This window comes from Cynoglossus semilaevis, chromosome 8, assembly GCF_000523025.1.
Source record: "Cynoglossus semilaevis isolate Cse_v1.0 chromosome 8, Cse_v1.0, whole genome shotgun sequence".
NCBI lineage: Eukaryota > Metazoa > Chordata > Actinopteri > Pleuronectiformes > Cynoglossidae > Cynoglossus > Cynoglossus semilaevis.
The window spans coordinates 1,493,497-1,509,932 of NC_024314.1; the positions used below are offsets into that span (position 1 = coordinate 1,493,497).

General features: G+C 37.9%; 2 protein-coding genes across 4 annotated transcripts in view; both read right to left on the bottom strand.

The window, feature by feature from the left end:
* Nucleotides 1–231: 231 nt before the first annotated feature.
* On the bottom strand, nt 232–7,645 carry LOC103381467 (dnaJ homolog subfamily C member 7-like). The gene is made up of 14 exons (XM_025057756.1): nt 7,517–7,645; nt 5,766–5,854; nt 5,190–5,314; nt 4,971–5,084; nt 4,768–4,842; nt 4,541–4,659; nt 4,240–4,393; nt 3,876–4,040; nt 3,368–3,459; nt 3,165–3,238; nt 2,929–3,075; nt 2,693–2,848; nt 1,601–1,675; nt 232–1,495 (listed from the first exon to the last, which is right to left on the bottom strand). Exons 1-14 carry the CDS (start codon nt 7,585–7,587, stop codon nt 1,458–1,460), a joined length of 1,494 nt encoding a protein of 497 aa, XP_024913524.1. The 5' UTR covers nt 7,588–7,645; the 3' UTR covers nt 232–1,457.
* Nucleotides 7,646–9,233: 1,588 nt separating this feature from the next.
* The window catches only part of LOC103381468 (zinc finger protein 385C), a 33,507-nt gene continuing 26,304 nt past the window's right edge, over nt 9,234–16,436 (bottom strand). For all 3 annotated transcript variants that reach the window (XM_017034622.2, XM_008313809.3, XM_008313810.3), the window contains 7 exons: nt 15,569–15,708; nt 14,584–14,691; nt 13,019–13,199; nt 11,408–11,776; nt 11,104–11,306; nt 10,803–10,901; nt 9,234–10,533 (listed from right to left, as the gene is read on the bottom strand). In XM_017034622.2, the coding sequence (XP_016890111.1) occupies nt 10,303–10,533; nt 10,803–10,901; nt 11,104–11,306; nt 11,408–11,776; nt 13,019–13,199; nt 14,584–14,691; nt 15,569–15,708 (1,331 nt within the window). In that variant the 3' untranslated portion in view covers nt 9,234–10,302. The remainder of the gene's footprint in view (nt 10,534–10,802; nt 10,902–11,103; nt 11,307–11,407; nt 11,777–13,018; nt 13,200–14,583; nt 14,692–15,568; nt 15,709–16,436) is intronic.

Sequence of the window (16,436 nt, forward strand, 5' to 3'; positions counted from 1 at the left end):
CTAAAGAGAGCACAAGAAAATGTTACAGGGTAAATAGGTAGAGGACACAACGTTTCTTAAAAAAAAAAATGTCAAAAGGTATCTGAAAATGTTTGAGTTGACATGATTTTCTGCTTCAAAAGAATGAAGCACATCCACAGAAGGGCAACTCTGACCCTGGGCAATACAGAGTGAGAAAAAGTTCATTGCGAAGAGTTACATTTGTCCTATTCAGGTTGTTTAAAAGGAACGAACAGTAAAAGATGAGCCTTTATTTCTACTCCAAGAAAAGCACGTCTTGTCAATACCATTTTTAAAAGTCATACATGGATCAATGAAACAGTGTGAAGCTTAAAACCAAATTTTGGAGGTCTGTTTAAACAGGTACAAGAAGTAAAGCGGCTGTACTGACAAAACATGCATAACAAATATTTGTGAAGAACAGCTGGGTGGAGCAGTGACTGCAATTGAACAGAAAACTGTCCTAAAAGTTGCACATGGTGAGTTATTTATTTTCAAATCCAACCTACTGGCTGAGAAAACAGTTTTATTAGGAAAACACATAAGATGAAAAACAAATCCGATACAAGATCGTTTGCAAATATGTCTGAACCACAGTTTTTGTTGACTTGACTGCGAGGTTGACTTATCTAAAAAGGCACCACTCATATTTTCAGTAAAACAAATGTGTGTGACTGGTGCTTATAAAAAAACAAAAACAAAAGTTGTGTGCACAATTATTTTGGCCTGATGAAGAGAGATTTACTACCACAACCAATCACACCAAAAACAGTCATCCCTGTCATACTAAATGAGAAAGACAACAGTTTTCTGTATGAGTTACATAACATTTTACAATAAATAAAAATAGGATGAGAAAAGACTTAAAATGACAAAAGCCACGAACACTTAACGATTCACATTTAAGTAAAACGTAAAATGCAAATTTGAGAAGTGGTAAAGAAAACCAACCAGCAATGAGTCAATATTTGGCAAATGAGCCATTAAACCCTGGTGACATTTTTGAAAGATCAGTGATGTTTTGTTCTCCACAACTTTTCCTGAGGACAGTTTTGACATTAAACCATGTATAGCTTCTTTACAACAGATAATACAATACAGACCTGCTGATCCTGCAGAACTATACAGATATTTAAAAGAGCAACACGTACATTCTTAAAGCCTTTTTACTTCGACTCACTTTTAAGAAAGTAGTGTCACTTTAACAAGATTACATATCATTTAATGGGGTTTTGCCAATATTGGACATGCTGTGAATCAGACAAACCTTAAATGTTTTCTTTTATAATTCTTTCTCACCAATGTTAATTCCCATCAAGCATTTCTGAATTATTCCTCCCACTGTTAGCTAGTAAATTTTAAAAAGGATCCTGACAAATAATTAGAGGTACGAGCATCTCAGAAAATCCGTGTCATTCCCAGCGAGGGTGCATTTTTTCCCCCATGCTGCTTCAACTTCATCCAAATTGAAAGAAGAAATTTCCTGGTGCAGCTTCTGCAAAACAAATATTTCATTATTTTACATCCCCTGTTCCATAATTATTTCCGATTGGATAAGTCTATATATGCGTCATAAATTGAAAAAATAAAGAAAGCAAACCTGGGCTGGAATCAAAACTGAAACCTCCTCCATGTCCACCGAAGAAAGCTCTGAAGATGTTATTGGCATCAAAATCTAGAGAGAGCACAAGAAAATGTTACAGGGTAAATAGGTAGAGGAAATGACATGTTTCTTAAAGAAAACAAACGATGGTATATCAGCCTGACATGTTTTCAAAACACTGTTATTGTTTTTGCATGTACACATGAAAAGAAAATGTTAAAAGGTATCTGAAAAATCCTGAACATGCTTAGGTTGACTTCAAAAGAATGAAGGAAGCACATTCACAGAAGGGTGACCCTGACCCTGAGCAAGAGTGAGAAATGAATCATTGTGAAGAGTTACATTTGTCCCATTCAGGTTGTTTATGAGGGATGAAGAACTAGTTTGTCTTGAAAGAAACAATGAGGCTTTTTTTTTTTTTGAAAAACAATGACCCCATCAATTTAAGACTGACTTTATTAACACAAATTTGAAAGTAAGGGAAAATAAAGAAACATACTACTTTTGAAGAATATTTGAATTTTTATATCCATTGTCTGTGTATCATCCAATAAGTATTTCATTAGATTAAAAAAAACATTTTATGTTGCTTGTATGACCAATCAAAAAAAAGAAGCAGAGGTTGATGCCTGTTGAACATGTACAGCTGTACTGTTCAACAGAAACAAATCCATGCCAGGTTGGCAGCTTAACCAATCTATAAATATTTGTCCCTCAAAGTATGCCCAACGTAAGAATTACAGCCTGTAGTAATTAGTTTGAGACTATTATACTAAACTGAATCGGCCTACCCTCTTTAGTCTAATACATTAGAAGTATATACAAAGTAATTTCCCTGTTTATAAGCCAAAGTATAATTTAGTAGCAAAACTGGCACATAATTCAATTCTAAAACCACACAAACACACACACACACACACAGTATATAGTATATTTAAGTGACTAAATAGAATAATTCATTCTCTGCTGCTCCGAGAACTGAACCACTCCTCCAGTTGCTCCGTTAACTCCATTTCTTAAATCATACTACTAACTTCAACAGTTAATCCCAAATTAGCCAGGGGAAAATTGTCCACCAAAAATATTTACCTCCACCGTTTAAGCCGCCATCATCCTCCAAATCTTGGCCACTGTCATACCGAACCTTCTTCTTTGGGTCAGACAGGACCGTAAAGGCTTCGCCGACTTCTTTAAATTTCTTTTCCTCCTCCTTCTGCACTTCTGGTGTTGCTGAACTATGGCGGTCTAGAAAATAGCCATATGCAGCCTTTGTTTAAACTGAGAATGGACGTGCTAAAGGTGTGATTATAAAACGGTAAAGCTACCTGGGTGGTGCATTAGGGCTCGTTTGCGATATGCTTTTTTGATTTCATCTTCGGTGGCATTCTTGCCGACTCCCAGCACCTTGTAGTAATCTTTCCTCTTGCTCTTCTTCAGCTGCAACTGTGCCGTCTTTAGTAGATGTTTGTGATCTACAACAATGAAATAGACACAAGACCGTCTGAGAATCATAAGTCCGATGACTTAATGTGAGATGAATGAGCAGAGCAGAGCAGATTACCTGTTGTTTTTTCTGTCTGGTAAACTTTTTCGTAGTCCCGCACGGCCTCTTCATACAGCTCTGTATCCATGTAACTATAGAACGCACAATGTGTTCATGGTGTCGAGTGTGTTTAAAAATATCAACGCTGTACTGACAAAAAAAAAAAAAGAGAGAAAAGCATACCACTGAGCCCTCCTTAAGTAGGCCTTGATGTAGGTGTCCACTGAGCTCTCCTTAAGTAGGCCTTGATGTAGGTGTCATCAAGTTTGATTGCACAGGTACAGTCTTCAATAGCCTGATTGAGTTTCTTCAGCTGTGAGAGAAAAGGACTGTAATATATCTGCAGTAATGTAAACAGTATTTATAAAATTAAATAGCATGTTTTTTCCAACAAGACATTATCCATTTTGTTTTCAGTGTGGAGAGCTGCTCTAGTCTTAGTCATGTCCTTTACAATTGCAGTGTTTATTATAAAAACCTAAAGCCTTCCGGACCCAAGTCCGCTTCCTTTACCACTAAGCCACAAATGCCCCTAAATTATTAGTGAATAAATCCAAAGCAAAGACGTAAACATTGTGTATGGTGCAAAATGTTTTTCAGTGTTAAATATTTTAAATTAATACCAGTTTACTATGTTTAACCAGCACTTACAAGGGCTACACAGCTGTGTATTTTATCCACATTGTATTTAAAGATATGAAAATACATGTACAAGAAGGTGTGACCTACCTTTGCTCCTGCTGTGGCTCTGTTGCAGTAGAGTTTAGCATTTGTCTTTATGTTGTTGGGGTCTATTGCCAGGGCTTCAGTATACAACTGGTACGCAACTTCATATTTGTGGTTCTTGAATGCTTGATTACCTTCCTCTTTCTTGGCTTTTAGTGCTTTGGCATTCTGATTTAAAAAAAGTTTCTTTGTTACCACAAGCAGCATTTTAGACATAAGAAGAAGAAAATACATCACTCATGTCTATATATCTTTCTGAGTAATTTTCACTTTCTCATAAAACATCAGCACATTTGGATTCTAGGATATGTAATTCCTGTGCAGAACATTTTTTGTAATTTGGTGATTCCAGGTTACAGCGTCTTACCTTGCAGGCCAGTCGTGCCTTCTCATGGTCAGGTGCCATGCGCAGAGCTTGGACAAAGAACTGTACAGCCTTATCAATGCAGTCCTCATAGTAGAGACATAGACCTCGAACATACAGGGCATCTGCATTTGTTGAATCCAGTCGCAGGATATCACTGTGTAAAGAGGTTTTGTTTCTAGGACTGCCACGTTACAACCCTATTACACGTATTACGGTAGATGTGTCTATTAATTTAAAATTGTAGTAAAAAAGAAATGATTTGTGAATGAGTTATTCTTCATAAAAAGTCAATTCTTCCCACCTTGCTACAGACTGAGCTTCTGGATAACGTCCGAGCAGAGCCAAACACTCAGCCTTGAGGATTTTGAATCGGTGACAGGCAGAAGCCAAAGCTAATGCTCTGTCCATACAATACACCACCTGGATAAAAGAAAAATACCATGACAGTTGAACTCTAGTATCTGTTACTAAAACACATACTATCAAAACCAAGGAAAACATTACATTAAAAAAATAAGTGTGAAATACCTTTCTAAAATCTCTCTTTTCAAATCCAAAGTCTGCCATTCGCTCAAACTCTAGCAGAGTTGCTGCATTTTTATTCTACAACACATAAGACGCAGAAGCAGGTCAGTGCTTTTTCTAATTACAAACAGCATGAAACTAAACAACACGATAAGCAAAAGTGTGAATTTAAAAAGGGCAGTAAAATAAAGTCTGAGAGAACCCACCTCCTGTTGGGCTTCTTTGTTGCTTGGCTCCAACTCCAAAACCTTTTGGAAGCAGCGAGTGGCTGCCATAGCATTTCCCAAAGACAAATGACACTTACCCTCACGTAAATGACCCTAAAGGATGGAAAGAGTAACCTCATTATAAACTGTTCTGACTCATGTCATGAATAAGAACCAGATACTTAAAAAAACAGAGTTTGAATAGAAGTTCATGGTAACCTTCATAAAACAGTTATCTAGTCGCACAGCCTGCTGGGAATCTTCCAGGGCCTCTCGAAAGCGACAGAGCATCATGAGAGTGGCTGCCCTGTTGCCATAATAGCTTGCATTTTTGGGGCAAGTATCTTAAAGGAACAGAAATGGAAAAAAAACATGTCACAAAAACACACTGAATGCTGAAAAACTCACACCAAAATATACAATAGCAGATAAAATAATTATACAAATAATATACACACGTTTAATGAATTTCAGATGGAAAAAAAAAAATCATCTTTAATGAACTGAACATTTTGTTGTCTCAAAGGGAACAAATACTTAAATATGTATGTAAAGTCACCCCTCTTCCATATATAAATAAACTAATTAGAACTGTAACACTCATGATCTCATTTTATAAACATATCCATACAGATTAAAAAAAACTAGACAGATCAATTTGGGTGCATTCCAAGGAAACTAACACACACTGGACTAAAGAGGCCTCAAATCAACCATCAAATTTCTGGTTAGAACAAATATTACATAATAATTAGAAAAATATGAACACCCAATCTTTATTGACCAACATCTCACCAATGGCTTTAGTATAGTAGTTGAATGCCTCTGAGTAAGATTTCTTGCTGTACAGTGCATTTCCTTGCTCTTTGAAGCACTCAGCCTGACTGCAGACAAAAAGACAAAAAGCCAACGTCAGGAAAACAAATTTCATTAACAAAATGAAAAATAAAACCAAGTAAGGATGATCAAATTTGGAAAGTATAAACCCAATTGATGTGACATATAATTTCTGCCATATAAGGCAGATAAGGTGGGGTGGGTAGAGATGTTATTTAGAGAATTTAACTGTGGTGCTGTGACCAAAACTGGAAACGCAGGAACATTATGTCCTTAAAAACCTCAAGTAATGAACACAGGAATGAAGTTAATCTAAAATGGGTCAATTGTGTCAGACATACCACAGTGGTTCACACATGCAATCTGTAATTTAGTCCACAATCTAAACATTACAGCAAGTGTTTCTCTTTAGTATTATGAATGCTCTGTATCACAGGGAACATTACTGTAATACTGAGATGCTTCGTATGCATGTCTACATGCTAAAACAAAAACGTTGTCCACAGTGATAAAATGTCTTAAAATATTTTTTTTACAATTGGAAATTTTGGGTACTACATTTTAGTAATTCATTTTGAGTGAACCTCAAAAACGTTTCACCTCTCCAAGAGGCTTCATCAGTTCTACTGAGTAGAACAGTAGAACTGATGACGCCTCTTGGATGAGAGGCGATACATCTTCAATTCACTTGAAGTGAGTCCAGTTGCCTATTTTTAAAACTGCTTTTGAGATTGTTATGATGACCTGGATGACTGAGAATATCCACAAGTATTTTGAGTGAATGTTAAAAAGCTCTCTTTTATGGTACCTTAAAATTGAAAGGATTGAGCTAAACAGAATTCATTGTACTGGACTTTACCCTGGACCCTGCTATGTTTAAAAACATTTAAAGCCCGAACTAGCAGGTTCTAGCTTCAGTTCAGCCACTTTCTGGTTTTCAGAAAAGTATTGGTTTGAAAGTCAAAGCAGAGCAGAAAAATAAGAGTAGTGTGAGCAAATAATCACCTTTTATATTATAATAACTAATTGATCTATTACCCTCAAAGCCCTACAAGTTTGGGAGTAATGTACTGAAATAAGAATGCTATATATTTTTGGAGTCCTTTCTTTTTCATGTCATAAGTCTATTAAGCACTGCTTAAAAGTTTTTATAATGTGTTTAGGGTTTCTATTGCCACAGCGTTATCTTAGCTCGGTAATCAAGGCAGTTCCGAAGTAACTAACCGACGACTATTTTCCCATCAACTCTTCAGGAAAACGAAACCTAACGTATAGCTTGAGACAATTAAAAGGTGCAATGTTGCAGCATTTATATTTATGCTAAATTGTATGTTGAAAGAAACGTGATAATTACAGTGATACTTACCATATCCTTAGACAAAATAAGGTAATTTCCTGCTATCACATATAAGTCACAAAACCACACCGTCTCACAAACTCCCATCCGGCATCCTGTACCCCCACATGGCAGTATGTGATGTTTTAAAGGTTCAGGTTAGCGTTCTAACCGCAGAAATCACAATATAGACAAGAGAAAATGTATTACAAGTGCAAAAACACGCTGCCTTGACCCTTTAGCTAGTTTTTAAGCTAATTCCTCAAACCCATGTCAGAGAATAAAACGACGTGATTCTCTGGATTTTCTTTCATTTTTAAATTTCACATATTAATTAATTTGTAATACGGGTTAACAACGTCCGTTTATTTACCGCTGGAGGTCCTCCTGATTGAGAATTGGTGGCTCTGTTTCCACCGGCACGTCGATGTCAACAGCTGCCATCTTTTCTAGAAAGGACGAGCAAGAATATGCGTCACTTCCGGAAGGGCTAACGTCTGCTTTTTTTTTATTTATTTTTTTTTTATTTCTAGGGCAAGAAAAGCTAGGTCACCGTAAATTATCCATATAATTACAAATTGCATTGTTTGTATTACTATTTCTTCTCGAGCTCTATTTATGTGTAAACAATTTGTAAATAAAAAAGTACCTAAATAACAATATTTCTTATAATCCTTTTTTTCAATGTCGAAAAAAGCGCAATTAAACACACTGTAAAAGTGTTTTGTATATTTGTGTGTGTATATGTGCATAAATTGTAATTGATTGTAATGATTTATTATTTACTATTATATATATATTATTGTTATTATTCCATCATACTCTCAGCACTTAGCTATAAGTTGATTCAATACTACCACCACTACTACTTTTACTGCTACTACTACTACTAATAATAAAATAAATTTGTTTTTGACCATATTCATCTTTGATAATATTTGACACATCTAGTCTTGTTTTGCTTTGACTTAATTTAATATTAAACTAAAACCTAATCCCCAATGAACCATAATTGATGATGTTGATGTTGATGTTGTCCTTACCTCCAGGATCAAGCATATAGAAGAACATGATGCAAATTGTGGGTACTGTTAAATCAAAAAGGTATTGTGTTCGATTAATGGATAGACATTGTAAATGAAGCCTCCGCAATCCTCATTTAGGTGCACCATTATAAAAGCAACAGTAAAATAGTTTGCCTTTGCCAATGGGAATGGATTGTAATGGCTTCACTTAAATGTTACAATGTGGTCCTTTAATCTAACTGACATCACAATTTACATCCTACTCCCCAATACAACCGAATGTGTAAAAGTGATGTGGACAAAGTCATCACAAATGGAAGAGGAAATATAGAGAAACATGCTGGAATTGAACACATTTGATGAAAGGTGATATTCTTACTTGGGTCTGACAGCCGGGAAGATAAACTTGAGGATCCTAAGAGGTTACTGTAGTGCAATAACCAGTATCCAACTGATATAAACTGAACGAATTAGCTGGTCAATAAGACAGAGCCCTGACAAAGCTTTGGTTTACTTTAGGACAATGACACAAACACACAAACGGTTTTTTGTGTGCACTCACCAAAATATAATGTGTTCTTTAGCCTCTTGTCATAACTATTATAAATAAACCTAACCTCAATATTTAGCCTAACAATATCTGATATCTTGGCAAAGTTTTAATCCTACCTCTAACCTATATTTTGAACCGTTAAATACCAAATCATTCACTAGGCACGAATATCCTTAGAAAGTATCAACACAACAGCATAGTTCCATAAAATACTATAACATCTTATTTGTATCATCTGAATATTCGGGCAATTTGATCCACTAGAGGGCACTAAAGAATCACATATAAGATTGACCATACAAACCAGTGGGTCGTTAATCTGCATTTTCTTTTTTTTAAATTTGTGAAACCTGACTTATTTCAGCTCCATGGAGGTAATGTATCATTTCATTGTGTATCTGAAGGTGCTTCTATTTACCTCACAAGAAATGAAGCATTAAGGAAACACTATACAGATATTAGGTGCTTCTATTTACCTCACAAGAAAGCATTAAGGAAACACTATACAGATATAGGTCGTGAGCACCACAAAACAGTTCTATTTTGTTATTTACAATACAGTTTTGACATTTTTTAACTTATAACAGTTAACATTATTGCAACTGATGCACTTACACTCATAAGTTATTTACACTTGTTTACACTTGGAAAATTTTAAAATACATATTGCTTATGAGGATTTAGCACAGTCGTTTGGGAACATTTCTTTTTAAATGAAATTACCACACGCACACACACACACAGAGAGAGAGAGAGAGAGAGAGAAACATCAATGCACACTGTCAGACGGATGTGGATAAACCTATTCATTTTTTTTAACAACTGCATTTATCTTCATATTGCACAAACATTATCAAGCTGTGGCAAACTCTTATTTTTACATCAATCACCTGAAGAAATGTTCATTTAATCATGGCTCTAGGCAAACAAAATCAAGTATAAAACACTATAACTTCAAATTCAGCCATAGTATTGTGCAGTGGGTGTTTGTTTCCATAAAGCAAAGGTTTCTTGGCGTCAATTTCACTGTGGTTGTTGATTGTCATTTCACAACACGGAGCAAAGAAACACAAGTAAATAACACAGTAAAGGATGTGCATCAGCCACTTCCTGTAACTCTGTCCAGTTACTGGTCTATTCATGATCCTTTATGAAAATGAAATAAAGGCTTAAGTAGTGTTCTTGTTCTCCCAGAATATGACGGTAAACTATAAAAATTAAAGACATCTAACAAATTCTCATCATCACTGTCTTTTTTTTCAAGTCTTATAAATAAAATTAAAATATGTTATGGCTTTAATGTTTCCCAAACCACAGAAAATATGCACTCAGCAGACTGTTGAAAAGAAACAGCTGAGTGATGGTCCGTCCATTTTTAAGAAGTAGCGCTGCTCAGTCAACACTGATAACTTGACCTGCACCAGGGGACTGAGCATGAGTGTGGTGTGCCCGACATGACGCGTGGACTCGCTGCCACTGCGTAGTGTCCTGTTGTCACTCTGGGGTCCCCCCACTCTGTACAGCTTTGGCTGGAATTGGCTCCGTCTCCTGAGCATCCCTCTTGCCAAGTTTGACTCACTGTTAGTATGGTGAGAAGATAATAGGTGTGTGTGTAGCCCTTAAAGGTCCTGGGGCAGGCCTGAAGAGTGAAGGGCTGAACAGGGGACCTTGTATTATGGCTGAGGGGCCAGATGGCAGCCTTAACGCTAAAGGTCCTGGTGCCATGGTGCACAAAGCAGCTGGATTGAGGGGGGCAGTCAGGAGACCTGCCGGTAGGGCCTTTGACAGCTGCTTCTGCAGGGCCAGTTTAGTCTAAAATGAGAAAAAAAAAAAACAACAGCTGCAATTGAGTTGCATTTCATCATTTGTAGATTATTGACCGATAACTGTTGAATGTATAATACTGCAGCACAGAGAGGTTTAACGCAAAAATTAGACCATTAGTGCATGTTAAAAGTAGTTCACTGTGTACTTGTAGCCTACATTAACCTACATTTCCTCTGATGCACATAATCAAATATACCAGAGTACATGCATTGAAACGTTCTAACCATGTTTATGTTTGAAGGACAGATACTTACTGCAAACACTGCACTAGATCGCAGTTTATTATAGGGCATGAACTTGGCTTTCATGGGCTTTCCTGCCAAACGCTCTCTGTGCCTCCTGCTGTTCATGTGCTGTATGTGGAACACAAAACACAACAAACATCTAAATAGTACCTTGGTACAACACATAGTTAAATATATGTATACACATATATATAAATATATATATGTATATGCTTTTTGTTGCAATGACCCTGCAATCAGATGATGAAAGCTGCAGTCTTCTCGAGCTTCTATGAGTTCAAGACACCTGCATTTGGACGTGGCCACTCACCTGTTTCAGCTGTGTTTCTGAGTTGACAGACACCTGACACAGCTCACAGTGAAAGGGCCGGTTGGAGACAAAAGCTACGGCTCTTGCTTTGTTGGCCACCCGCTTCTTAATTCGGTAGATGGGTCTCGGCAAAGACATGGTCTTGACCCGGCGCTTTGACTGGCTGCCGTTGTGACCGTCCAGCATTTGTTTGTGCTTCGAGCCTGATTCAGTTGACAGAAAGGTTGGGCAAAAAAAAAAAAGAAATTACTACATCACTTCATTTTCCATCGATGTGGCAGGTATCAAATTACAAACTACCTACCACTACAGTGAGCCTCCAACTGAGAGCTTGAATTGACCGTGACTTTGCAGGTGGGACAGTGAAGGCTATGTTTTTTGTTGTTTTTGGCCTCCTTGACGTCTTCTGCCTTCACCGCCTCGTCTTCAGCGGCCGTGGGGCTTTTCTGAGCGTCGCAGCAGGTGTCTGAACCGTCGGTCAGTCTGCAGTCCTTCTCAGGTGGACAATCTGAGGCTGCATCAGAGAGCTCAGAGTGAGGGGAGACTTGTGGGGACAGTTGAGGACACAATGAGGAGTCCTTAGGTGGAGGATCAGAGGGATCGGTTGTTGCCGGTGAACAGCCTTGGACGTTCGCACTTTGCTGCTGAGCAGGTTGAGAAACGGTGCCTGAGCCTAAAAGATAAACACAGATTGTAGATGAGTCAACGGTGTCCAAATGTTTTGAATGAGGGAAATGGGAGTTATGGATTCCGGTTTTTCTGACTAATGTGAGTGACTCGCACATTATTTGACTCATTTATTTGTGTTACATTAATTCAGTTTGAATATCAAATATCCATCAAATCGTTCTTTCCTCGTGCCTTTGCATGTGGCATTTGTACTGTACACTCTGGAGCTCCCTTCAATCGCCATCAGTCAACAACCATGGCAACTGTCTGAATGTAACGAGCCTATCATTTTGTGGTTGGAAGGAAATTGATAGGTGCCAAAGAAAATTGCTGAGAGAGATCAATAATGAAATGAAGGCGAGACAGAAGACCGAGAAGGGGACGTTGTTTTTTTCAGCCAGGCAGCAGATGAAGCAGAATGACAAATCACTGACAAAGAGCCAAGGCTAACAGATGCTCCTTTTGTAGACAAAAAGTACTAGTTAAGAAGTTTCGGGCCACATTAACTATCCATATTATCATTCCATTAAAACCAGTGGTTCTGTTATTTTCTGTCATGCCCCCCTTAGGGGACCGAAATGTTTTCAGGCCCCCCTGTTCCTGACCCAGACCCCTGCGAATTAAAATACTATTGAAAACCTGATAACATGTATATTTTTATCTGTACAAACCACTGTAAGAGTTGCTGCCACCTAGTGACTGGAGGCTATCATTCCAGCATTACAGCAGTGCCGTGGTACGGCAGTACTATTTGAGAAGTACTGCCTTAAACTGGCTATGCCTCTGAGTCAGCACTGAATGTCTCTCTAGATCATTGTCAAAACACAAATAGATGTGTTCGCTCTTTGTTAATATGTGATCATAATTGATGCACTGTGCTTATGATAATTCATGTATTAATGGATCAGCTAATATATGAAATGGGATATATTTCTTGCACCCACTCTACCTGCACCTGGGCAGCTTCATATCACAACAAGGATCCACAAACCAAATCAGCAACAAAGGAAGTAACCGTTCATCAAATGCAGGTCCAATTTTAGGCACTTCAAGACGTCTCCATTTGCAGCCTGCCTTGGGTTGATGAGCGTAATTACCCACCTGACGGAGCCAGCGATATCAGGGCAATAATAGAGGGCAATTAGCCACAGGAGTGACAGCAGCCAAGCCTGAGTGCTTATGTCACACCAATTATCACTAATTGTAGGACAGTGACAGAATGCTTCAGAAATGGACAGGTTTGTACCTGTTCTGTCTGTCGAATGGGACTCTGAAGCAGGAAGGGTTTCTGCTCCCGTCGTTCCATTTTCTCTGTCTTTCCCAGCTGTGTACAGACCATGTCCGTTCTTCTGCCGGTTCCTCTGGCTCTCCAGGGCCTTTAGCTTTCGGGCATGCTTGTGACCCTTGTAGTGCGCCTCTGCTTGATTCTGGACGCAGGGATACACACAGAAGAGGTTCAATTCAACACATAAAATCAATGATATTAGTAATTATATTAATTATTATGAAGTCTTAAAAAGACCAACATGATCACAATCTATTCCAATATCCCCATCCTAGGACGTGTTTATTTCTCATCATAATTAATCACAGCAGCTACTGTATTTATACCCTGTTTGTTGAAAAAGTTCGTGGACACTTTCCATTGATGCCAACTTTTTTTTTGTTTACTTGCCCAACTCGCACAGACAGGTTCACAATAGAGTCTGAAAGGTTTTGTTAACTTGTTCTTGAACTGTCTGGCTTCACGTCACTGGCAGTCTGATTATTTATTTCCTTGTATTATTTGCTGAACAAAGGCTGTAAAAAATCCAGCGAACGCAAATTCAAAAACCATTGTGTGGATACGAGGTCTCCTTTTAGTATAAAAATACAAGGGACACTGGCTTACTTTTCAGTCCTGAGCAAAAGGCTTGACCTAAACTATGATCACATGATTGTTACCAACAACTCAGTATATTTTTACAGTATATTTCACCGTGTACTAAACCATACGGTGGCTGTAAAATGTCTGAATTAACTGGGTGCTGAAATGAAAATTCTGTGCTGAACAGTAGATGACATTGTCCTAAGCACTAACCTAACAGCAAAAACACTGCAGCTGTCATGAGAAACAACTGAATGCATTTATTATGATTTTTTTGGTGTTGGAGCAATATTTTGTTACTGTTACAATGTCCAAAATTAACGTATCGACCGATATGCCAATAGTGATATGCTGATATTGTCCAAATACTTAATTTCAGATTCTGATATCAACCAATACCAATATAGGCCTGGTAATATTTATCTGTACAAACCACTGTTTGACTGTGAGATTAATTAAATAAGGTGCATTGCTGCCATCTAGTGATCTTTGCTTTAATAACAGCTGTTTATCCCCAAAACCTTTTCCCCAAAAATTTCTAGCACACACATCATTAGGGAAAACCCAGGCATTGGATACCGATAACAATTCTTACAGATATTACATAATATATGCTAATATCGGACTGCCTTAAATTGTCACTGTTCTGAAAGGGCTCCTTAGCACAGTAAAAGTGAGTACTGACCTTAAGATGAATCAAAGACGCCATCTTACTTTGACTTAAACTTCCATACTTATCAAGTTCAGCAGACAAGACAAGGAGAATATCTTTTAAGGCTTAACTAAAGCAAACAAAGACCTATTATTAATATTCATTATGAACAGTCTGGCGCTTAAATACAGGGTGGGAAAAGATCTGATTCGATAAGGTCACTGTGGACGGAGGAGAGTCAGATCACTCAGGACAGATGCCGGCTCACGGCCTGAACGATTATCGGACTGACCGTGGAGTTGAAGCGCAGGTGGCAGACGTTACAGGAGATGATGGGTTTCTTCTTGGGTGGTGTCACGCCGAAAGTGTGGCTTATGACGGCCTTTTGCACAGGGTCCATCTACATGGAGAGACAAAAGCACAGGAAGGTGTTGTTGTGATTTTTGTTGTGATTTTTCAGCTGTTTTTTTCAGTTCACTTTAATAAGCCTGGGTTTAAATATAACTTTGATTTAATATTTAAATTTAATGTTGTTAGTATATATTTTTCCAAATCATTCTATTGACAATTGAGTTTTGAACGGGCCCAGGAACAATAATGTCCTTACTACTATTATGTCACTACTACTATCAACACCTCCATTTGTCTGTGTTGGTGTGGGTAATTCTCTCAGTTAAACTCAGATTAAATGGATCAGGACGATCCATTTTGTGTGAAGTAATGGTCAATTACCCGTGCATGGCTCTGGCTTGAGTTTGTTTTTTTTTAGAATATGAAATGAAGAAGCCACACACCAATTTACACTTTCAAAATAACCTTTTCAGATCAGTTGGTTTTCAAGTGTTAATCCCCGCGGTGCAGCAGTGTTGGTAGAGTCACTGTTTAATTCTCTCTGTGTCAGACGAGACTCTTTTTTTCATCAAGCCTCATGTCTATATTTAGAACTCACCTTAGAAATGTGCTGCTCTGCAATGAAGTCCCATAATTATACATTATTTTTTTACTGAAACGAAAATTCTAAACTACTATTTAAAGGCCGGTGCTGTGGAAACTGCTTGAATTTAATTGTTTTTAAAGTGACAGTAGGACTTGTTATTTAAAATTGTATACGCTTATTCTGGTAACTTGCACTGACTCATGACATATTTGTTTGGTCCAGTGAGAATAGTACTTTATATTTTAAGTTTAGTGGAGTTTTGATGTGTCAAACCCTCAGAAATACAATAACGATCTCCAGAAGATACTTTCCTGTACTAGAAAAATATTATGTAACTCACCGCGTTGAAATTAGGGAAGAGACTCAGGGGCGTGGAACCATTGACCCTGAGGGGCAGAGTCAGCGGCTGTGACTGTAGAGGTCGAGCTGGCAGAGGCAGGGAACCCAGGAGAGGGTGGACTTGACTGTGAGACAGTGCACCTTCAACAAGACGAGTCACAACAACATTAACAATTTTCATTCACTAACTTCGTTCATTAACTCCTGTATGTTACGTTTGTAAAATGCAGGGCTGAACCCAAATACTACTGCTACTGTATGTCAACAGCATTCAATTTCACGTTGCTTTGATCCCTAGTACACAAACAGATGTGGAAAATATTTGTAACTGTAAAGATTTTTTCTTTATTTCCACTGGAGACCAGAGCCACACTTCCCTCCACAGAGGGACTGCCATCTGAGACCAACAGTCATTTCTGAAATGAATGATTTACTCAGCGATCATCGACGACTACATTAACAGCTGAGGATAAATGATGAGAGTCTCTTTGTGGCCTTTTCCTCTGTCACATCACCATCATTTATCTTGATAAATGTCCCCGGACCTTAAACACAGCACCCGTGTAAGGGATTCTGTGGCTTTGTTCTTTCTCAAAAATACTTGGGTCGCTAAGATAATGAGGAAATAGAATTAAATCACATTTAACTTCCTGAACAGATTCAGTTTGTGTCAGATATTTAGAGACTTATTTTAATCAACCATCCTCAAGTCAACCCTCTGGATTCATGACCAGTCTGCTCCATTCATAACCCGTCCATCCTGGTCACTCCCATTGAAAATGTCATCTTCAACTCTGCCACCTCTGATGCAGCATTGAAAAATAAAAAGCTAAACGTGGGGGTTATTTGTGATCCATTTTGCTTATCTT

Bases quoted from the DNA above. Each gene is read 5' to 3' on its own strand.
- LOC103381467 (XM_025057756.1), bottom strand. From the start codon at position 7,587: ATGGCAGCTGTTGACATCGACGTGCCGGTGGAAACAGAGCCACCAATT. The intron at 4,843-4,970 runs GTGGGTTCTCTC...TATGTGTTGTAG, and splicing joins ACAAAGAAGCCCAACAGGAG to AATAAAAATGCAGCAACTCT. The intron at 3,239-3,367 runs GACACCTACATC...TGCGTTCTATAG, and splicing joins TACTTAAGGAGAGCTCAGTG to TTACATGGATACAGAGCTGT.